Source organism: Malurus melanocephalus, unplaced genomic scaffold (genome assembly GCF_030028575.1).
Source record: "Malurus melanocephalus ecotype Western Australia unplaced genomic scaffold, MMel_1.1 scaffold_110, whole genome shotgun sequence".
Taxonomy (NCBI): Eukaryota; Metazoa; Chordata; class Aves; order Passeriformes; family Maluridae; genus Malurus; species Malurus melanocephalus.
The window spans coordinates 141,495-165,733 of record NW_026623342.1 but is presented as its reverse complement, the minus strand read 5'-3'; the positions used below and the strand labels follow the sequence as shown (position 1 = coordinate 165,733).

The 24,239-nt window shown below is 40.2% G+C and overlaps 1 protein-coding gene across 2 annotated transcripts in view; it reads left to right on the top strand.

Annotated features, from left to right (window-relative positions):
- The window catches only part of TMEFF1 (transmembrane protein with EGF like and two follistatin like domains 1), a 110,603-nt gene that overhangs the window by 81,677 nt on the left and 4,687 nt on the right, over positions 1-24,239 (top strand). The window contains exons 5-8 of one of the 2 annotated variants that reach the window (XM_057369441.1): positions 3,513-3,609; positions 14,788-14,936; positions 15,824-15,883; positions 21,197-21,320. In XM_057369441.1, the coding sequence (XP_057225424.1) occupies positions 3,513-3,609; positions 14,788-14,936; positions 15,824-15,883; positions 21,197-21,320 (430 nt within the window). Of the gene's footprint in view, positions 1-3,512; positions 3,610-14,787; positions 14,937-15,817; positions 15,884-21,196; positions 21,321-24,239 lie in introns of both variants that reach the window. The other variant, XM_057369440.1, reaches the window with a different exon arrangement.

Here is a 24,239-nt window from a genome sequence, read left to right as displayed (position 1 = left end):
TTTAACATATTTTAACAGGATACAGGTGTACAGGCCTGCTACCAATTCAGGTTGAAAAGCAATATGCMCCTACTCTSTRTTGTGGGAAAAGCTGTGTTTTCTTGAAGGACTTGTCTTAGTTCCAGCCAGGACAAYGTTCATTTTGGCAGTAGCCAGGAGGGGGGCATGGCCAGCACCCAGAAGTCATTCTGTACCACCTCTCATCATTGCTGGGGGCAGAGGGTAGTCTTTTCCCAGGAAGAATTGCTCTTTTCTGGTCGAGGCTGCCTGGCTGCAGTCAGGTCAGGCTCTGYAGTGAGCATTTTGACATGTGAATCACTCTTCTGTGTACTTTTGTTATTAATGTTGTTGCTGTTACTGTTAATTTCCTTATCTCATTGCTGTTTCCAGTAAACTGTTCTGACCTCAACCTGTGAGTTTTACCTTTTGTGCCTCCAATTTAYCRCTCCATCCACTGCAGGGGCAAAGGGGAGAGGAGAGCAGAGGAACCAGAGAATAGAACKCAGTCTGGAGATTCTTGTTGGGGACTGAATGGGGAATATAATTCTTAAACTGTGACCAGTTTATGTTATATGCAGTGTCTAATGCTGCTACTTCTAAAAAATAATGCAGCTAGTAGGGAAAGTTGCTGCTGAAAATTGTAGGTGACCTGTATACGTGAGGTCCAGTGAGTTCCAATCAAGAAAACAACAAAAGTCACACTTTTTTGAAAACAAACCTGATTTTAAAAGGTAGAGAAAACAATTTTAGGGAGGGGGGAAGGAGAGAGAGGGACTTTTCCAACTATTAGTATATAAAAACAATGAACAAGTAGTTGTAGGCTTTGTTTTTGAAAATTCAAAGTTTGGTTTTGGGGCATTCACGGGGTGCAGAAGTAGAGCTCAGGTGGAAGGGTGTGTACATTGTGTGTGTGTGTGATATGTGTTCTTTTGCTCCATTGCAAAGTGGAAATGCTAATAGTGCAATAAAAGTGCTCAGTAAAGCATTCTGGTTGCATTTGTAGTCAAGTCAGATGGTATAAAYGGGGTGTGATGAAATGTTTTCCAAGCTAGTGGCACCATAGAAGGATATTAAGCACCAAATGTTGAAGAAGTGTTTTGTAGACAGCAGGTCTGCCAGATTTGTACCTGAAAGCTTTAAAATGGGTGGTAAAGAATTCTCTAGGCTGTTGATGACTTTTTGGTCTCTTTTTCTTCAGCAGAATAATGTTAAATAATATATAATTATTTTGAGAAAAGATAGGTGTGATGATTGGAGGGCAACAGCCTATCATTATGGCACCTCTGAGAAACACAGCAGTGAAATAAAAGGTGGAAAAACATCTGAGTACAGAATTAAGGGAGGAAAAATATTTAATGTCAGTCACCATGAGTTTGTGGTAAACCTTTATTGAGAAAATTGCATTTTTTTTGAACTGATTTTTCCAAGAAAGGCATTTGTACAACAAAACATTTTATGTAAGCATGCCACCACAGAGCCGTAACCTTTCTCAATCAAATGTGATCTTTAATCTCATACGAGTCTAAATAACTAGAGAGCACAATATCCACACAGTGCTCATCCAACGTGCAAAAATACTGCAAATCAATAAATCGTTAAATGTTAAGGAGTCAGTAGAAAATGAGTGTGTTTCTAGAGACTGTTCCTGGCCTCGTGACCCCTTCCACTGGTGACCTGTGAGCAAATCAGTCAGCACTGATTTGGTGTGGATGACAGAGAGCAGGTCACTGAGCTAACAGGATGCCTAAGCAGGCAGGATTTTAATATCTGAGGACAGTTATCTGTAGCAAGTCCAGGATCTAGGTAATTTTTCCTTGATGTCARGAAAACATCTCTCCTACAGACTGTTGGCCCTGAAAAGGACCCACTGGGGACTAAAGTGAATAATAAAGTTAATGTGATGGTCACTGAAGAAAAATGGTCAGAAAGTAATGATTGTTGGAAGTTTGGAGAATGTCACAGATGGTACATGGTTTTGATGACAACTTTTCTGGAACAATATGTCCAGCTCTTGTACCTGTAACTCCAGAAGGTGTCAACTTGCTGGTCATAASAACAACAAAGGAAGTGGGAATGCCATGAGAGAAAGCCATGAGCAGAGCCACTTGTTTAACTGATTCARACCTTAGGGGATCATTATTGTTGTGGAAAAGTGAAATCTGACACTAAAGGRCGCTTTAAAATGCCAAATGTAGGCATAGGAATGTGGTGTCTATAAAGTAGGAGAAATCCAATCAGATGTGCATTTGTAAAGATAAAAGCAGATGACCTCTATTGCAACTTGATAAGAGTGGTGATAGAATTTCTACARTGGGAATTTTGTTTGATATATATCAGTCTCTGGAAAATGCACACAATTATTTAGACAGAAGTCAGTTTGAGGGTCTCATCTGCACTGTTCTTCATGGAAACAACTCCACATGTTGGAGGGAGATATTCCCTTTAGCCAAGATCCAGGGAATTAGGAAAGAGCTGTTGTGGATTTCTTCTTCCTGTTAACATTTAAAGAATGTAAATGCAGCTGTTTCATTGGTGGTGTTTGATTTACTGTTGCTACAGCACATGARGCTGCTATGAGGAAAGGAATCACTTTGATCTCCGTCCATCCAGCAGCAGTGTGCAATCAGCTGTGCACCACCACGATACTGTGACCCTTTCAGTGGATCTCGACTCCCTCTGCAGATTTCTGTGGCTCTTTTCCTTCCTTTCAAATACCAAGCTCTCCATCACCACTAGATTAAAAATCAAAAATATGAGTGGCTAATGGTAGTGAAATACTAAGAGTATAATTTATTTCTCTTTTACTTTAYGAAGAGTTTTGATGTCCATGCCAACAGTAAAATTGATGTAGAGGTTTTTAGGATCAGAATATTTGAGATTTTGATTTTACTTTATAAGATTCATAGCATTTCTACCAGTTTCTTGTTAAGATGACTTTTTTYCTTTATTCCTGTTGAAATAAACAAAGTAATCTGGAAAATGCACCATGGCATATATTCCATTTGAGCATAGTCTAATCTCATAGCCAGGAATCAAAAAAGGGAGAAAAAATGCAAGCAGTAACCTTGCATAAGGATATCTGTAATTAAATACTGCCACAGAAAATAATATTCAAATCCCCAGTACCTAATATTCAAGGACATCAAAAGCGCCAGGGTTTATACATTATCAGGGCAATTAAGAGTAAATGTGACTGGGACACGTGTCAATGCCAGTTATGTGCCTGGTGGAGCRGGAATAAATAAAAATGACTGAAATAAGAATAAAGGAAGGGCCAATCAATGAAGCATTAGCGTTTTCAGGGATGCTCTTCTATCACTGGTGCAGTTCTACCAACCTCCAATTGACTGACTTTCAAAAAGGGAGCACTGTTAAGGTTAATAGCTTCAGCATRCGATAGCTTTATGTTGACAGGATTCCTGAAGGCAAATGGATTTAGGTAAGCAAAAACAGAGCTTAATTTGAAAGTCATGCTCTCTGATTTGGGCTTGTTTTTTATTTTTTTTTTTCAGAGTATGAAGGATCTGGGACAGAAGTTCAGAGAAAACACTCAAAATGTGGAGTTTGCAAATATAGGGCTGAGTGTGATGAAGATGCAGAAAATGTCGGGTATGTAATGTTTTTCTTAACAATAACGCTGAACAAAAGGAAAAAATTGTTACAAGAAAAGAAAAGGTACATGGTTATCTGCTTGACTATGTTTGTCCTTACTAACTGAAGCTTTAGTGCCTTCTAATAATAATGTGTTTGATACCTGTCTGTAGAGAACAAACTATCTGCAGAATGCAAGGTAGTGAGAGAAAACAAGAGTTATACTGGAGAATCTTTAGCTACTACTTTCAAACAAAGGGCCTTGATTTSTTTTATCCTGCCAAMAAAACAACCCAAAAACCAAACAGGAATGCAAAATAAATACTGATTATTCAACTCTGAGACCTTTTTCCCTATGTTCTCCTTGTTCATTCAGTGTTGCAGGCAGTTATTTCCATCAGTGCAAAGCTTGTACCTAAACATGAAGTTGAACTGGAGACGTGAGCCAGTCAGATCTTCCAAACTCACTGTGACATTTGATCTCTTAGATGCACCCAGGGGAAAATGAATGAAATATATTAATTATTACCAAAGCTCAAAACAAATTATCAAGAAAAAAGAATCTTTCACAAACAATCCATGATGCAGAAGCAGATGCTCCCAATTTTCCCACTCAAGATTCTTGGTTATATTATATCCTGGCTCTCCAGGCTCTGTGTGGCTCTCAGAAAGGGCAGAGATATCATGAAGSAAAAGGCTTTTTCAGACATCCCCATGTGGCTTTAAGGGGCTTTTAGGGAATTAAAGGAAGTCCCATCTGCTGACAGGGTTTTGTTTTCCGACAGCCCTTGTCCTGGCAGTGGCCACCAATATGGAATAGGCTTTGCTGGAGTCTGGGCTGCTGGCATCTACTGGGGTTACAGCTGCACACACAGGGCATGGAGGTGTTTGAGAGACTTGCAAATGGTACATTTTTGTGTACACAGGGGGAACAGCATCTCAGAATAACAGTGCTTGAACATCACTAATCAGAGAAAACATTACTCTCCCTTCTCYTGTCTTCCAGCTGGAATCCATTTAATGTTGAAATATGGCTTAATTGCACAAGATTTTATTACAGGATATCAGCATGAAGACATCTCAGGCAGTAAAGCAGCTTAACACTAATATTCAAGATATGTAYTCAAGATTAAATCATAGAATACAAGGGAAAGCAAGATGGCAATAGTGCTCASGAATACTAGCATGATACTTCACATTTCATTAAATGCCATAGTACTGAGGCAGGCTTGCTCCTTTCAGGAGAGTGACAAATGAGCTAGAACTGGTTTTTGTAGTACTAATAATCTTCTGCAATATTGCCTTGGCCTACTTCATTTATAACTGGAAAGACGGTATAGATGAGATATATATTTATATATGTTTGTTATATGTACTGAGATGTGCTTWTGGCTTCAGAAAATAAATCCTGAAGCTTTCAGCTTCAGTAAAAGTTTKCCTAGTCTTTGTGCACTTGTAGAGCTGGCATTCCTGCAGCCATATAGTATCTGCAGGAAAATTAGGATAAAACTGAGGAGTGGGAGATTTATTCCCTACRTCCTGCTCATATAAAATGAAACCAGGCTCTCGCTTCTTGACAACAGGCAGGGAGTGCTCTTTTGCCTCTAAGATTTCTTTAATTGCTCCTCATTTAAAAAATAAGTGGAAATAAAAACTTTTATGTCAGAAATACTCAGCAGTTAGAAAAGATTCCCATATAGGTTATCTGTAATTCATTTGATAATATTTTTCAATTCTATATAAGAATTTAATATAATTTTTTCCCCAGTACCTTTGACCATTTAAACAGGCTTCAGTAATATTCACTGTTTGGACATAGATAAATCAGGCTCTGTTATMACAGATTGCCTCCACAAGGTTGATTTTGACAACTCACATAGCAAGTCACAAACTTTCTAAAGTAGAATATAAGAGTTGGTTGTCTTTTTTTTCCTGAAATCAAAGCACTTGTTTACTTGGGAGAAACATGATGGGATTGAAATCTGTTTGGAAAACTTTAGTAGAGCACCCCTTACAACTGTTTGTTACATCTAATTTTTATTGTCTATCTTGCTGTGTTTCAGTGTGGATTTTGWCATCATAAAATTGTATCATGAAATATAAAGTTATTGGCAGTACAAGTCTTTCACTAGACTTATATAGTCATTGCTGGTCTGAATTATCATTTAATTCAAATTTGCACTGGATTAGAAACACCATCACCCCTAATTCTAGCAAATCACAAAACACCCTAATTTCATAGAAGTATTCTGTTTTGATTTTCCTTTTTAGGACATGAGAACGGCCATTGGAACTTTTTTGGATAGTGTGATGAATGTCTGCTGAACCACAAACAAAATGTACATTTAGTTCCATTCAAATAAACTTCTTAGGCCCGGACAGCCCTTGCTTGTACCTTGTATTGTTAAGACGCTTAAAGTAGTGTTCCCTGTGATTAGAGAATGCATTTAAAGAGAATTTCCCTGCAGGATAKTAACTGGATGAGTTAGCTGAACTGTCCCCAAATGTTTAGTAGATAATCTCAAGCCATATTCATATGGCATAAGATATACAGTAAATATACAATTATGTTTTTTTTCAGCCTCTTTTCCATGCCATGCAGTCTGACACCACACAAACATCATGTAATTTTGCTCCTACTGCTCTTGAAAAGCAAAATAGTATCTGAACTCCTCCCTTATCAATAAGGAAATTAATTTATGRATAAAATGTTTAGTGAATTGGTGGAAAGGATGCCACACATGCCACCACAAGTTGAGTGGTTTGAGGCAAACGAGCTGGCATTAATGAGGAATTCCAGGACTGGCCAAGAGGTGAGCCACAACAGCCTGGGGAGCAGAATAGGCAAATTTTCTCTCAAAAATGAAAAAATCTGCTAAAGAGAATTTTATTACCTGAAGAACATGGTTTGTCTTTTGGGTCTGTAAAGCTGTGGGGGTTCTGTGTAAAAAATGGTGGCRCCTGATACTTTCAGTGAAAACTGCAGGGTGGTCCTCACAACAGAGCAGCAGGAGCAATACCACTCGACATTTCCAGACTTTTCAGAGTTGAACTTGCTGGTGTCTTAGCAGGTCCTTTCTTAGAGCTGCGCAGTGATATTGTGAGGGGCAATAGACACGTGTCAAAGTGTGGTAAATTTTGGGTTGTCATAATGGAAAATGTTTCCACCGTGAGGGTGGTTGGACACTTGAACACTGTGTATGGCATTTCCATGGAGATGGTCTGAACTTGATCAGACACAGCCTTGGGACCAACTTCGAACCGGGACTGGGATGAGATGACCTCTACACATCTCCTAAATTAATCTGTGAATCTRTGTAATTATCAAATTTTGGTGCTTTTAGAAAGCAAATTTAAAGATCAGTTGTACAGACCCGAGATACACTCCATATTATGAGTMCGTGATGTTAATTTTTTGTTGCTCTTAAATTGTATTTTGCCCTTTGAAAAAGTTACAGATTCTTCATTTTTATGCATGCTGTTAAAGCATTATGGCTATCTCTTGATCAAAAATGGTACATGTGCTTTTATTACACCAGATCACACACAGTTTGAAGAAATCGGGCTTTGCACAGGGTTTTAGATCTTTATCTTAATTTTGTTTGATTTCACAGAAATGTTATCTGCCWAAACCAGAAGTTGTAACAATGCATAGTAAAAAAATGCAAAAATGTAAACAGCTTTATAATTTCCACTGCCTCTAGGAAAAATTACAACATTGCTTCTAAGTGGAGTGGTTGAGACACAGAAATAGAGTCCGAGGAGAGGGTCATCATAAACAGCACACTTTGAAAATTTGTATTCCATATTATTATTGGTTTATCTAAACTCAGAAAGGAATCAGGCTGAGAAAGCACCACAGAAATAACTTTCTCCATATTTTTCTTCTTTTCTTATACAACTTGCAAGTATTTTAAAGAGCTGTTAGTTCATGGTCTTTTCAAGGGCTCAGACAATCCCATGTGGATGCACTAATCTTAAATTGCATAAACACATAGCATGTCATATTGTCTGAACAGTGATTTTTTKGTAGCTCTGAGTCAACAGGATGCAAACAACAGGATTCACATGGGTTGGCTGGGATTTTTTCCCCATTTAGCAACAAAACTGAAACAGGTTGTGTAAGCCATGGGAAAAGCTGCTGCCTGACAGCATTCAGTCAGTGCCTGCCTTTCTCCTCTGGCCACCAAATTGTCTCTCTGGCCAGAAGCTTCCTCCTCTTTATTGAAAAGACAGCATATTGTGCATAATGGTGTGAAACATGTAGCAAAAGGTTGGTAAACTTGTACTGTTGTGTGGGAAAGCAGTCAGAAGCCCAAAACCATAGGCAGTGTGAATGCTGATGTGTGTTTTCTGCTGGAATTTTGGACTAAAAATGGAGTTGTGTTGAGAAGTGGAGATGGAGGCGGCAGCACAAAGCTCRGGGTGACCTGGAGATGATGGGGCCAATCCTGTCAGTCACTGTCACAAACATGCATGGTTTGTTCTTGGTATCCCCAAGAGTATCCAGACTCCACGTTTTTTCTTGGCATACATTGTTCTTTTTGGTGCTACTGCTTGTTTATGAGATAAACAGATCATCCTATCAGTGCACAAAGGACAGGATCYCCAGAGGGTCTGGGCTCCTGCCTGCACTGCAGCCAGGAATAATTAATTCATGTGAGCTCAAGGACTTCTCCAGGAGAGTTGTGACCACCTCCATGAAGGAAGATTTGACAGCTGGGCATATCTGTTCAAGGGCTGAGCTCCTCTCGCTTTGAGGAATAATTTCTTTGTGCTCTATCAGAATTTCCTCTCTTTGCAACTCTTGTCTTTCACTCCTCTTTGTGCACCTCTAAGAGTCTCACTGTCATCTTTTCAACAACCCCTCTTGGGCTCTTGGTGCCAGAGTCACCTCCTAAACCTTCTCTTTTCCAGACTGTGCAGGTCCAGTGTCCCCAGCCATTCCTCACAGCCCATGTTCCATTTCTCCACCCATCACTGTGGCTTGCACTGCAGCCCCTCCAGTTTCTCAGATTATTCACTGTTACTGGAGGGGTCCAAAACAGTCAAAGTGCTTCCATGGGACCTCATGAGTGCTGAATGGAGGACAAGAGTCACTTCCCTTGCTCTGTCATGCAGCCCCCCAGCCTGCTGCTCCCCTGGGCCCTCGGGTCTTTTTCTGCAGAGTTGCTTCCCTGCTGGTCCACCCACCATCTGTCCTGTGGCTGTCCTGCAATCTTTAGACCTCGATCTTGTCAAAGCCCACTTGAGTGGCCATATTTTTATTTTTCTTATGTTTGATAAGGAAATAATTAACTTAAAAATAGACTCACTGTAAAAATTCAAATTTATCGTGTTCTCAGTTTTAGCTATTTTTTTAGCAGATGGAATATGGAAATGAGATTCTGAGCACATTCGGTCTTTTTTTTAATAAGTGTACTATGCTGTCAAAGATATGTTTTGACTTATAATGTAGATTTTCAAGAAAGATTGACAACTGATCCCCAAGTAGACCTTTTGAGATTAACATTTTATGAGATTTGCTTTGGAAAGCAGAGGTGCCTCAGCAATAGATTCAACTGGCCTATAATTTACATAGTGTCTGTTTTCACAAAGGCCAAATCMGAGTTTCAGCAGTCTAAGTATTAACAGTTAGAAATGCCAGTGTGAACATTTCRAAGTCCTAGTCTCTGCTTTGTCTGTATAATTTGTCCTCCAGGGACATACTTGGAGTCCAGCATGCAAGTTTGTACTTCCCTCTTTTGACCACTTTTTTACTCATTTACCAACCTTTTTTTTTTTTTTAAAGTTAACTTTTTCGGGTATGATATCATACGCAGGTATCCATAAGGAAGGGTTTCTAAATCCTGCGTAAGTGCAATTCATAACTTTCTGATCCAACAGGAAAAGAATTCCTAAGTATTTGTGTGTAAAACAAACCATTCAGACAACAGAGAAAATCAACCTAAACAAGGAATTTAGGATTGTGTCATGGGATTACTGAATTACGAAAACCTGGGCTGCAGGATATTCTGGTATKAGAGGAACAGCATAATTGTCTTTTCACTATATTGGCTATTAAGAAATTGAATAGATCCTAGTTGGATAATAATCTAGGCCTATTTTTTTAATGTATATTTTTAGTGATCTTTTCAGCAGATCTTTTCAAGATTTTGAAGGTTCCTGTTATTTGGAGGGTGGAGGGAGGGGTTTGCCCTTGAGAGAGCAAACACCAGTTCACCACGTACGCTGTGAGAAGCTCACTGCAGCTAAACACCCAGTTTCTACAGTGGTCAAAGAGAGCCATGCCATGAAAATAAAAAAGGGAATGTAGGGAAGTAGCTGAAGTTTATGGTATTCAAAGGGTGTTCTGCATTGCTGGGCAAAAGTAAAGACAGTGTTCAAGCTGGGCACAGAAAAGCTTTGTAGAATCCAATTCTACTTCTCTTGTGCTATAAAGGGATTTCTAAAAACACACAAAAAAACTGATGAAGATCCAACTCTAGTCAAATGAGTAGAAAAATCACTTTGAAATCCAGATTTTCTTAGTTCAGGTTTCATCTGGGAAGAATTGCACACAAGGGAAGAAGCATCAAATGAAAGGTAATCCTTCATTTGGCATGGTTATATTCTTAACTGCAATTGCAACACCCCTGCTATTTCAATTCACCTAAATGTATTCCATCAAGCATACCCTTCTCCATCTGTGTGCGTTTCACACACTTTGTYTTACTCTAGTGTTTCCATTTTACATTTGTAAGCAGATGTGCCAATGAACTGGTGAGTACCTGAGAAAGCTCACTGTTGTCAGCTGCTGGGAGGGGGTAGCAGCACTCCCTGCAAAGCCAGGCCAGAAAAACACCTTTGTGAGCAAATCCTAGGTGGCCATAAATGCAGCAGCCTGATCTGTTGGTTGGAAATGCCAGTCTCTCCCAGTAGCCAAGCCCGCTCCACAAGTCAGTCAGGCTTTTCCTTTCTTTTTTCTTCCTCTCTTTTCTTTGAACCTTCCAGGGTTTTTAAGCACACAGTACTTCCAACAGACCACGTACACCTTGAAGCCTGAAAACAAAAGGGAGCCTTGAAATGTGTTCTGATCTCTGGGGATCTAATTAATTTACTAATAGCAGCAAGTGCTCTTACAGCCTGAGCTTGTCACTTCATTTTACTTAGCACGTTTTCTTTGTTGCACCTAGTAGCCCCTAAAAAATGAGTTGTACATCCTCATTCCTTGCTTATTAAAACCACCCCGAAAATTTGTTTGGCTTAATTATAACACTTTTTGCTTTCCTGAAATTCAAATGCTTTTCTGTTTAACTAATGGTGTTAATGAATGATATGCATGCAACTTCTAAAAGCACATTTTCACAGCAAGCTGGTGCCTTTTTTCTTAAGGCGTCAGATGACAGGTGACAAATTTCAGGGACTTTTTCTGTATACCCTAGTACATCAGGAAAACGTCTGAATATATCCTGTTGACTTTCCTGGGCTAAGTGAGAGAAAAGATATGTTGAGGACATTAAGCAGCAACCTACTCCAGCAAGACATCAATTTGGAGCATTAACTACCTGTTTAAATCCTTTTGGTTAAAAACAATAGGAAGGTTATAGTGAAAAAAAAAATGTTWGTAGGGCTCTCATTCCTTTTATTCCAGTGTGGCTTTTGCAACAAAAATTTGAAGCACTCATTCTCTTCTGTCTGGTATGAAGCATCAAGCACATTCAAGATGCCCTTAATACRCAATTCTGTTAAGTGACTTTTCTCTAAGTGACTAACTCTTCTGGATTTTACAGTTAAGGTTCATTCTCTTCCTGGRTGCCCCTCTTGTGCATCTCCCAATTGTCACTGCTCCCCCTTCATGATCTCAAGTTTTTCCTGTCCTGCCTTTGTAAGCAGCTCTCTGCATTGTCCTTTTGCTCTCTTCATGCTCTCTCCCCAGCAGGAGAGAGGCTTTTCAGGGAACAAATTACAGTGTAGGACTGCAATTTTGTGTTCAGTTTCAGTCTTAGCAGTGAAGGAAAACAAAGCCTGCAATCCATGTCCCCACTTACAGGTTCTCTTGCCTTCAAAGGCCTCTGATAAGATTTTTGCCCTTTAAGACTCCGCTTTTAGCTCATTATCACCATCTGCTGTGTCTTCTCACATACTTTGTGTGCTTCTTGTATGGTCTGTGTCATGGTTCAGATCTGTGGGCTGTGTTTTGTAGCCTTGAGCTTTCACTTCTGCCTGGCTTTACCTCCCAAACTGGATGGTGGGGGSACTTGGCTTCCCTCAAGCAGTTGGATTTTCTGTCGTCTCAGTACCAAGCTATTGTCTGGTCTCTGTAGCTCTCTGATTTCAGGATATAGTATATTTTCAGTGTTTCCTAGTGGGTTTATTGGTGGATCTTCTGGTACTTTCCTGAGCTGCTCTTCTGTTCCAGTGTGTGCTGTCCCTGTCCTCTCACAGGGACTCAGCTCCCGTTTCTGTGTGTTTGATGTGCAGCTTCAGAGCAACAGCTGGCTCTCCCATGGTCTTACCTTCCTTCACAAACACTGAACACTTAAAAACAACTTTCCTTTCATGTTTTCTGTCAAGAGCATCACTYCCCATATGTCACTGCTCCCATCTCACGATTTGACACCTCCCACAGTCCTGACTGTATTTTTGGTGTGGTGGAAACTGTCAATAAGCAAGGGCAAATTCACTGCACCCTGTGCAGAGTCTCTGATGAGTGCAGGTTTCTAACATGTGCTCCTGGCTCCCTCTCTTCGCCCCTACTGCATCTGTGGAGGCTCTTCTCCCTCCAGAGCCTTCCACCCAAGCCACRTCCTCACCTCAGCTCTTTCCCTCTCAGCCCCTTGAAAGGCTTCAGAGGCTCGTGTTGGAATAAGAGTTCCAATTTTTTAAGCACATCAGTCCAGTAGAACTCATTACCCCCAGTGTACTTAAACCACCTGCTTTTACATGTCAGACCTCTCTGCCAAGGAACCAGTGACCAACTGGCCAGGGGAAGGCTGGAAGTACCACTTGGCATCATGGTTGTAGGCAGAGAAGGAGCTAATGGCACCAAGCAGATAACTGGATATGTGTGGTAGTGGGGGCAACATCTGAAATTTCAGTACATTGAGGATGTGTTAGAGATAACAYCAAGACTGTTGATCAGAAAAACAGGGTCAGGAATTCATAACCACTCCCAAAACAAGCATTTGACAACTCTAAGAAAGTAAGCATTTAATATTAGATRTTAAATCTAAACACAGCAAAGCATGGAAACATAAACACTTTCCAAGCACTATCAACTCTAGCCTGTAATGTCACCATGAAGAAGAAAAAAATATTYTCAAAACTCACCTTGTTTGTCACCAGGAATGACAAAATTCAACCATAATCATGATGCTGCAGACGCTGGATGGTGACTACAGACAGATTTAAGGGTGAGCAAAGGTATCTGTCTGCACACAGCCAGTATCATAGAAATGAGAACCAGCTCTCTGCTAGTTTATGTCAATAAATACACATAAAACTGCTGAGCCGTGAGCCTTTTATTTGTATGTAGTAAATCCTAATAAACCYCTTATTAGTCTTAACATCATGTAGGAGCACGTAAACAAAATAGTATTTCCATCCCAGTTCTAGGGTTTACAACCATTACCATTTCTAGCAAGAAAGATTATCTTGTRTTCATCATATTGATATTTAGAGGCTTCATTAGTACTTGGAGGCAGGTCCCTAGGAGGTGCAGAGACTCATTACTGGGGTGGTTTTTCACTGTCAGTAGGTGCATTTAAAACCCTGTTTGTGCTAGAGATGTTCTTCTGTCTAGCAACAATCTAAAGTTCACAGGCATGAAAAATTACCTGCAAAATTAGCATATTTAAATTAAGCAACAAAAYGTGCTCAAGGAACAAAAGGAAGAGAGAAAAGTAAGCTGGCCATCTTCAGTGTTTCTGCAGTATAGAATTTGGCTGCAAGATTTCTTACTGGCTTGAGGCATACATACATCTGTTTAATAGTTTCATTTTATTTAGAACAGTGGGACAGAACATAAAAAACCTGATAAGTAAGTAGCTTGGACATTTTTTCCCCATCCTGTGACTTACAAGAATCAAGATAAAGCTAGTGGTAACTCCTGTCAGTCAGACCATGTGCCCCCTTTAGGGCTTTCTGGAAAGGAGAGCACTTTGTCCCCACTGCCACCTTCTCAGAAGATGCAGAATGGCTCTTCTCACACTCAAGACATCTGGAGGAGCTTGACTGAGAGCTGGACATGGCACCCACCTTGTCCTCCCCCTCATTCGCAGCCACATGCCTTATTTTTCCCTTTGCAAAGGTGGAGATAAGCTTGCAGRGCAATGTGGAACATACACCAAAACTTTCATTCAAAAATAGAAGTTCAGTTAGAATGCAGAATATTGATTAAAATAATCAGGGGGTGTGGGGCTTGGAAAGTTGGAAAGTTTTCCTGGGCCATTCAAATATGTAAAACTTCAGGAATTTTTGTTGGGGCTACAAAAGAATCTATACACRAGCAGGTAAGTYAYAGCCCTATCTGAGTCTTTGGCTGYCCTACCTTTGTGTAGTTAGGAAACRGCTACACACAATATGTCTTTATTTTTCCTGCTTTCATTTTACAACGTGCAAATCATGTGGAAAATGATTCCTCATAAACAACCAAAATGTTAATGGGATGTAATATGAAATAATTCAAATTGTTTTAAATGCAACATACTGTTAACTTTCAACAGTAAAGTTTTGCTGAAATGACACAGTTAACCAAGCATATTGAGTCCACACAGCCTTTGAAATAGAACTACTATTGCCTAACAGAAAAGGGAGTCCTTTTTGTTTTCCCCCTCAAGGATCCTGACCTTAAAAAAGTAGAATATTCTTTTGGGTTTGTTCATGCTAGAGAAGAAACACCACAAATGGGTATATTCATGTAGTGAATCTTCCTAGTAATGCGTTACCAATTTTCAGGTGTATTCCATGAGATTGGTATCATAGTAAAACAACAAGAAACATCAATACATTATTGAAAAACACACTGAAGCATCTTTTTATAATTTTGTACACTCTGCTAGGAAGCCTGAGATGCCAATGACCTTCAGCATCCCATGTAGCACACTGTCCCCTCCTAGTGCTGGTGTATAAGCTGGTGTTTACTTAGGACTTAACATGACTTAATTTTTGTTTGCTGGATGTCAACTTGATTTTGCTGTATGTTTCAATTACCAGGTGTGTATGCAATATAGACTGCAGTGGATACAGTTTTAATCCCGTGTGTGCTTCTGATGGAAGTTCCTATAACAATCCCTGCTTTGTCAGAGAAGCGTCGTGTCTGAGGCAAGAGCAGATCGACATCAGGCACCTCGGGCACTGCACAGGTAGGATTAATTTTGGTGTTTTGGTAAATGCAAATTCTGACATAATCTGGCTTGGTGGAGCTTTCCCTTTTCCATTTTTGGTCAGAATTCACTGATCCAGTAATCAGTGAACTCATCACCTGGAGTTTTGAGTTCCCCACACACATAGTGTTGTGTTTACATTATCTTTCTTTGGTTGCTGTCACTTGGAAAGACAGGAAAATAGCTTGGAAAAATCTAAGCAATAGTCCAACAGTTCTTACATGAGCATGTGGTAAGAAGTAGGAGCACAGAAGGAATATGGATTTCTGGGAAATGTTCCCTCTTGCTCCTATGGGCAGTAAAATGTGCTTCCAGGGTGAGTCGAGTTGGGCCCTGGTTGGGTACAGACATTGTTCCATTAATCTTAAGGGTCTTTTCCAACCTAAATGGTTCTAGAATTTCCTTTTCCAGTGTTGGAATGGTCCACTGAAGCCATCTGTCTACTGCCTTTTAGCTAATCATGTCCATAACCCTTCAGTTTTGGGAGTGTGCGGTTAGGATTTTCTCATGGGTGCAACAGCTTTCCACCAGCTCTTTGCCAGTTACATCTAAATCTGTAATTTGGACAGTTCCATCACCAAAACAGACTGTCACCAAAATTACCGAGGTCCATGCCACAGAAGAGTTTTGAGTTCAACACCTACAGCTTGAGGTGTGCCGTGTGTTGGTCTGGACACCAGGGTTACTGACCAGGTGTGATACCAACCTGGCTGTGTGGGAGGAACATTGTGGGAGTTTGTCCAGTTTCACTGCAGTTAAAAATACTTCTTTGAATAYTATTTTGGCTTATCAATGGTGCACATGTAGTGGTCTGGAAAATATCCTTTCCTAATAGCTAACCACGTGTATTTATCGCCTAGAAACAGATGACACAAATGCAGTTGGAAAGAAAGATGATGGCATGCAGTACCGGCCAGAAGTGAAAGGTACGGTGCAGACTTTGTGCTTTTTGGTTATGGCTTCACAGGAYGAGGAAACAGAGCATGCAAGTCCCTTCTAGTCTGCCTTACAGCTTTGACTCSTGTAACTGAGACAGAGCTGTGAACAGCTTCTTTCTTACAGCGTGTTGCCAGGCTGGCAGGAAGATGTGTGGTTTGTCAGTTTTGYCTGCTGTTTTCCTCCAGGATTCACGTTTGCTCAGTACCCTGGGCAGTGGCCACAGGATTCRGCTCCCTCCAAGTGCTACAAAAATGACTTTACTGGAAAACACCAAGCTGTGATTCCTAATGAAATCACATAGCACAAGCATCCCTGCCACGATTCCATCTTTTCTGTTAACTTCTGGAAAAAATGGATTATTCTATATTTCTTAGGTTGTTTTAAAATGTTTTCAGTAAACTATGTGCAGAATTGGTTGAAAATRTTTCACCTACCTTACCTTTTGATGAACCTTACTTTACCTTTTAATGACCTTTAATGCCTCAACTTTTTCTTCATCCCTGCTATTCAGATGATCATACACATCGAGTACCACTCCAACGCTTTCTTTAGACCTCCTGTCGCTAATAACACACTTGAAAAACCCCTTCTTGTTATCTTACACAACACTGGCCAGATTCAGTTCTACATGAGCTTTGGCTTTTTGTGTCTTCTCCCTGCTCAYACAGACCACAGCTCTGTAYTCTTCCTGTGAAGCCTGACCTCGCTTCCAGTGACCATACAAATTATCTTTCCCCTTGAGCCCCACAAAGAGTTCCCTGTTCAGTCAAGCAGCTCTTCTGCCCCATTTGCTTGACTTGCAATGCAGTGGAATTGTCTGCTCCTGTGCTTCCTTATGGTGCTTCTTAAAAACTGACCAGTACTCGTGGACCCCTCAAAAGTAGTTTGCCAGGATAATCTTCTAAATAGCTTCATGAATAGCTTAAAGGTTTTTTGTTTTTTTTTTTTCTGCTCAAGGCCAGCATCACCACTCTGGTGTCCTTTTTCTTATTGCACTGAAAGCTCAGCCATTAAACTCAACCATTCAGGATCACAGTGGCCAGGACAGGCACCTACAATTACATCCCCTGTGAGTCCTCCATTCTCAAATAGCAACCCTAGGAGGGCTTGGATCACTGTGTACCTCTGACAAGAAGTTATTTTTGCCTACAAATGTCAAGAATTTCCAARTCCTGCTCATCACAGCTGTATTATATTCCCAGCTGATGTCTGGGAAGTTAAAAATCTGACATAAGGACAAGGGCTAGCAATCCAGAAATTTCTCATAATTGCTTATAGAATAAGTCATCAGTGCTTACATCCTGGCTGGGTGCTCCATGGCAGACATCCACCACCACAACTCCTTGTTTTCCATCCCTGTAGCCCTCACCCAGAGGSTCTCAATCACAYGAGCACTAACTGTAAGTGGTGTACAATCAAACCTATTCCTGACAAATAGCATGACATTTCCAACTTGTCTGCCCAGCCTGTCGCTCCTGAGCAGCCTGTAGGCCTCCATCTCAACGCTCCAGTTGTGGGACTCATTTTACCAAGTTACGCAAATACCTGTGATATCGCAGCTCTGGGAGCTGACCAGTGCTTCCAGTTCATCCTGTTTGGTTCTCATACTGTGTTGGTGTTCAAACATTTCAAATGTACTCCTGAGCTCTCCATGCTCCCAGGAACAGTGCAAGTGTTCCCACTTGCTACCCACAGGTGATGCCCTCACAACCTGTCCCTTACCTATGCAGTGTTGTACGTATCCTCTTCCCCATCTATTCTAGTTTAAAGCCCTCTCCATCAGTCCTGCCACCCAAGAAGTCATTTTACCCCTCAGGACATTTTGGTTCCATCAGGCCCCAGCATACCATGTGTCTCAAAGTCTCTTCCATGCCCTAAAACCCCAAGGTTTAGGTGGAAACACCAGTCCCAGAGCCAAGTATTGATATCCTGGGCTTGCCTGTTTCTTTCAAGTCTCCCCTCATTATTGGGAGGATTGAAGGGAAACACCACCTGTGTTCCCACATTTTTTAGCATTGTCCCCAAGGCTGAAATCTCATTTGATTGACCTCAGACTTTTTGTTGCTGCATCATCACTAGCAGCCACACGAAAGAGCAGGAGTGGGCAGTAGTCTGAAGGTTGCAATAACCTCTTCAGTCTTGTGGTGACACCTCTAATTCAGGTGGAAGGGAGGAAGAAAACTTCCCTGAAAAGAGAATTCAGTCTGAAAATGGGTGCTTCTATTCTGCACAGGAAGGAATGACAAATGAACAAAACTGTTCTTTTTCCTCAGTGCTGGTCTTAATGCAGGTTTTGTTGCAGGGGTTTGGTCCCTTCTCTGTGAGCTCTGGTCTTCAGTTTTTTCCATCATTATCCTTGTTTTGCACTCCCATGACTTCCCTGGGTAAAACCTTTCCACCATGGCTTTCAACATGCCTTGTGTTCTTCTTGAAAAGTCATTCAGTGCTAAAAAGCTTCWCATATTTTCCTCTTTTCACAAATTCTCTTATTTTCTCTGCATATGATGTACCAGTTGGAGTGATTTAATGTCAATTTTCACTTACATTATGAAGGTATAAAAGGCACCAAATGCAATATACATCTTATTATGTAATGTAATGAAACACCACTTTCAGTTCCTATTCCAAAGAGGTAACAGCCTTTTATTCATTGCATGCAAATTGCCCTTGAAATCTAGTTATTGGAAAAACTATTGTATATAATTATTATTATTATTATTATTAATGTGTATGGCTTGTACAGTCTCACATTCAGGAAATGATGTGCATGGAGAGAATATGCCTCATGAAAAAAGGTTTTGAAATTTTTTAATGTAGTAGTCAGGTCTCTTTAGACAGTGAAAGCCTGAAGTGGCCTTCTTTGAATTGCTTTTTCTCTTCCAGGATAAGAGARCAATCCCCACTCCTACCTGTTTGCTTTTTCTTTCAGTTCCTGTGAGTTACTCTTCTTAAACCCTGTTCTCTGAATGGAAAATACCTTTTAGTTTTTAGAACTGTGACAGACTCCTCCTGCAGTGCAAGTGGCCACCTCAAGTTACTTTAGGAAAGTCTCTCTTCCCAGATTCTGCTGGATGGTGGTTTTGTTWTACCAAGATGAGCATCAGGGTTTCAGTCTTTAAGCATGACTGTTCCTTCTGGTGAAGTATTTGAACTCCCAGATCCAGTCACTCTTTCAAGGCTCCTACACCAGTTAAATCTTTCACTTTGAAGCTCTGAAGCACTCTAGCAGGTCTCTCTGATTAAAAATTGATTCCTGTCAAAACGGGGGTAAATGTCTGTTTTACACTAGGAATCACCTCCTGCATTTAACATCTCCTTGCTCAATATRAGCTTTGCCTCTGATTTGTGTCTGTCTGGCCACTTTTCAGGGGATGCACTTTTCAATTTTCCCCTGAGCCTTCCATTCTGTATCAGTATATATGTATTAAAACCAGATAAGGTGCAGCTCTCTGAACATCCTCATATAATTGTCTGTAGCTCATTACAAGCTTTGATTGGGACCAGATATGACARTAATTAAATGCTTAGAGGGGGAGGGAGACGATAGTTTTGGGATGAGACATCACCACTCTTCTCCTCTTAGACATGTCGTGACACCAATGTCTATTCCATCAGTGCAGGKGTGGACACATTGTCAGTATTAGTCAAAGTTCTTCCCTTGTGTCAAATCTTCTGTATCTTCAAAACATATYCTGAATCAACAGGCTTCCTTATATCTAAAAACTCTAATAGATGGTTGGGTTTTTTTCTCCGGAAACAAATTAAAAAATATTCCAAACATTTTCAGGAAAAAACTAAAACAGCAGCATATCTCTTTTTGCAACTTGGGTAAACACATTCTCTTTCTTGCTGGTGTTATTTCAAATATCTGCAATTGTATAAGAGATTTCTTCTTCACACTACCTTTTGCTTTATAATCTTTTATTGGTGAAGCTGTAGTCTGTTGCTGTGGAAGTGAACACAATTCCATAATCACACCCACATTTTAAGATCACTGCTCTTCAGAGAAGCTCACTTACCAAATACCAATTTCTGTGCTGAGGAGTTTTTTTACCAAAAAAATTTTGGGGAAAAATGTTTGCAAATGAACACAGCTTTGGATAGTTTTGGTAACACAACAGAAGCATGAAAAGATGTGGGGGCAGAAGGGACTGTCTTCCTGTGCTGGACTGACCCAGACAACAAAGTGCTCTCAGTGCTCTATCCCAGCTTCCTCCTGGATTCTGGAAGAAAGAATCAGGAAAGCCCATGAGAAAAACTCATTGGTCAAGCTAAAGGCAGTTTAAGAAGTGAAAGGGAAAAGAAAAGAGAAAAAAAAAACAAGTGATGCAAAAGCTGTCATTTACAATGTCACATCAGCAGACTGTTGTCCAGCCAGTCTTTGAGCAACTGCCACCTTGGAAATACCAAAACTGTAGGTTTCTATTGCTGAGCATGCTGTCATATGGTCTGGGACATCCCTTTGGTCAGTTTGGGTCAGCTCTCCTGGCTGTGCTCCCTCCCAGGCCCTTACCCAATCCCAATCTTCTTGCTGAGGGGAGAAGCAGAGGGAGAAGCAGAGGAAGTTTTGATGCTGAAGTCCCTTCAGCAGCAGCCAAAACAGCGGTGTGTTGCCAGTACCATTTCAGCCAGAAATCTAAACCACAGTACTCCATCAGCTGCTGTGAAGGAGTCTAACTCCATCAGAGCCAAAACCAGCACACTTCCCAAAGGAACGGGTATTTGAAACACATTTTGATATTTTTGAGTTTTCCCTCCATAAAAGTGTTTCTCTGAGGAAGACTGCTACTGAAGTGTACTCTGTACACTCTGTTTGATTTCAGCTTTAACCAGTGGTACCGATCAGATCTAGGCTGTATCAAGTGGTTTTTCTACCCAGTAATCATAAAATGTGGTTCAGCATCTTTCTAATCCTTTTTAGAGGKTTTTTTTTTTCATCTATTTACACATGGGAGAGAGCTCTTTGTATCTATGTATTAGCTCTTTRCCCCATTGCCACTGACAAATCTTCTGCTGATCTTCCTGCTTTGGTTTGTTTCTGTCATGAGCACTTTTCTCCTTTTTGAGAAACCTGATATTAAAAAAAACATATTTCGACATCTCTGAGGATCATTTTCCAGTGTAGTACATTCTAGCAAATCTCTGTAGGTGCCTCTGAAACTTCACCCTTAAGCCTCTGCTTTATTATTCTCTATTCCTTTATTCACTGCAAGTTTTTAAGGATATGCTATTTGTGGTTGAGAGTTTTTAATTAACATCACAGAGCCATGTATAATTGTTTATGTATATTTCTTTTCAAGACGCCAGTGATCAAAGAGAAGACATTTACATTGGAAACCACATACCTTGTTCAGAAAGCTTCAATGGTTACTGTATACATGGAAAATGTGAATTCATTTATTCCACTCAGAAGGCTTCCTGCCGGTAAGTCCCTCATGTCTCCAAAATGTGATTGAAATCGCTGTAAAGCTTAATCAAAATGCTCTTTAGACATAATGACAGGATGTGCCACTTTGTGATGTCTAAGCAGTGGCACAGGAGTTGTGTCCCCATGCTGTGGGCAGCACCTAGCCCAGCTGCTCCAGTCCCAAGGGAGAGAGTGCTCAGAGATCAGTCAGTTCAGAACCTGGATCTCTCTGAGGAGCGTGGCCTCAGTGTTGTSTTCTTATTTTTCAGCTGCTAAATTATRTGCAGAGYWAAAAAMCCAAACAAAACAGAAACACATCAAAAAGACCCTCGCCTTGCATGGCTTCTCTGTATGACTGTTCTCTCCCCARTGACCTCTCAGCCTGTTCTTACACTATCTGTACATTTTATTGTACCTGTCCTAAACCCTCTCTAGAGAATCAATATCTTATTTTWAACATTTATTGCCCTTTTTCACAATAATAGCTTCATCTAGAGAATACAAAATTGCAAAATATTCTTTAGCCCACACCTCTTGTCTACAGTGTAAACTAGCAACTCGGTATTAGAGCACTCAGTATTTCCCAGGATATATGAACATTCCTTAGCTCCCAGATAATTTTTTCCTTTACAWTCACCAATCAAATTCTGTATCTTTGTTTTCCTCACACAAAGTATATTTTTATAATCAATAATTTGTTTATAGAAAAGGGGCACTTTGCGGTAAGATGCAGTGCCCTACCTATTAGGRGGTTTCACTCCTGAGCTTTTATCTKGCAAGCTGGTACTTTCAGATTAATGTGGCTGAAGCTGCTATAACTCTGCTTTCCTTTGCTTTTGAAACTTCAGCTGTAAATCCATTGGATACTTTCATATTTTCTCCCTTGATCCTTATTGATTGATGATACTTAGGTGGTTTTTTTGCACTGCCAAGATTTAAAGGTTTTTCAGACTGATCAGAGAGCTGGAAACCCAAAAGGCAGAGCCAGTATGGTTGYCAACTTAAGCACTTGAAAGCTTCTATTATTTCTTTTCCTGTGCAAGACCCTTTCTTGTTTATTTTCACTGTTCCAATAGGACTGTTTTGTTTTTCTTTTCGTCTGAAACCAAGAGAGATCAACATGSCTTTGCGTCTCTTGGGAAACTGGATGTATCCCCAACATCATCTTGATGGATATTAGACAACACTATCTGRTTACAATACTCTTTTGATCTAGAACTGTATTTGACACAATTTATAATGTATTTGTCCTCAAAATATTTAAAGTGGCAGTATTTCAAGGAAAACATTCCTGTCTGAATTAACTAATTTTTATTTTCTCAGATTTTTTTTCCTGGAAGGTGCTAATCTTACAGTAATTTATCAATCTAYGATTCAGTGCAAATTCAATCATTTAAATATTATTACTCTAGTAATTACTGATAGGTAATGTTTTGATGGGCTTAATTAATRTACTGTCCCCTTAAATTCTATTTTYTAYTTACATTTACTGTCACTACCTTCATCTCTGTGTTTAAATAGTCTGAATAGCATCTCAGCACTGAGCCTAGCACAGCAGACCTCACATAATTCCAGTCAACAATTTGTGACTATCAGTTCTYAATCCTGAGTATCAGGTCTCCTTTGGATTTTTCTTGGCTATTAAAATACTGATGGTCTCATACCTTATGCACATTCCTTACTGGRGCAGAGTTATTAAGAAAACAAATAGTTTATAACAGGCATCAATCCACCACAGTAATCATGTACCTCYATCAGAGAAAAAAAATTCTCTCTTTCTCCAGCCACGAAAATATAATGATGAATGCTAAGGGCAAATTGCTATTTCTGAATGCTTTCAGTTCTCATACACATCCCACATATACATTGTTTAATTTGGTCCTCATTTCCAGTGGCAATGTATGTGAGGTATCAGATGACCCATAAAACTRCAGGAAATATTTGCACAGAGCAAATTCTGAGTTTTGCTTTCACTGGAGGCCATGAATGTCCTTKCTCATGGTGCAGCACCCTCCAGGACTGCCAGCAGGCAGGTGTGAGGAAGGTTTTGTWGCAGTCAATTGCCCAGTTTGAGCTCAGCAGCCTTTGCACAGATGGGATCAGCTCTGTCTCCKGCTGCCCCCCTTGTGCAGTGCAGTTCTGCCCTGTCCTTATGGCAAGCTGCATCAAAGACACACAGTGCAGCTCTTCAAAAAGAAATCTAAACTTTTTTATGCCAAATCAATTAATTGACTGATCAGCTTATTTTGATAAATTCTTGCTGACCTCTATTGATCTTGCTATTATACTAATGCTAWATTATCTTGTTATACATTTATGCAGCAGAATGCTTTAAAATCTGTTCTGCTAGTTTAAGGTAGTAAGCTAGTGCCTAATACTTCATCCTGCCATGATGTAATTCTTAATACAAGCACTTCTCCTGAATCTGCATTCAGTGTTTCTCAGAAGTAATTTCTTGTCATTTCAGTGTTTCTGAGGAAACATCCTTGAATTACTTGTGCCTCCTCTGCGTTGTTTTGCCTCCTCTGCATTAAAGCAGCTCTCACTCACATTGATAACACTTCAGCTGCTACTTTCTTTAATGAAACCAAAAGCAAAGTGACAATAAGATTTAAGTCCTCCTGACTAGCAAGGAGACCTCTTTCTTTTTGTGTCTTCTTGCATGATTTACCAGYGTGTTCACTGTCCTCATTCTTCTTGCCTGCTTATACAGAGCTCTCTATTCCCTTTCTGGCCACCACCAGACATACTTGCAGTACATGGAGGGTTTTCTTTAAMAACTCTTACCGGAATTTGGTTCATRACTGAACCAAAACTCCTTACACAGCAGCTCATGGCTGGAGAAAGTAGAGTCACAAGATTATGAACATGTAAACCCCAACTATTATCCCTGCATGCAGAGGAGGATTAGGAGTCGCATTAGCAGTTGTAGAAAG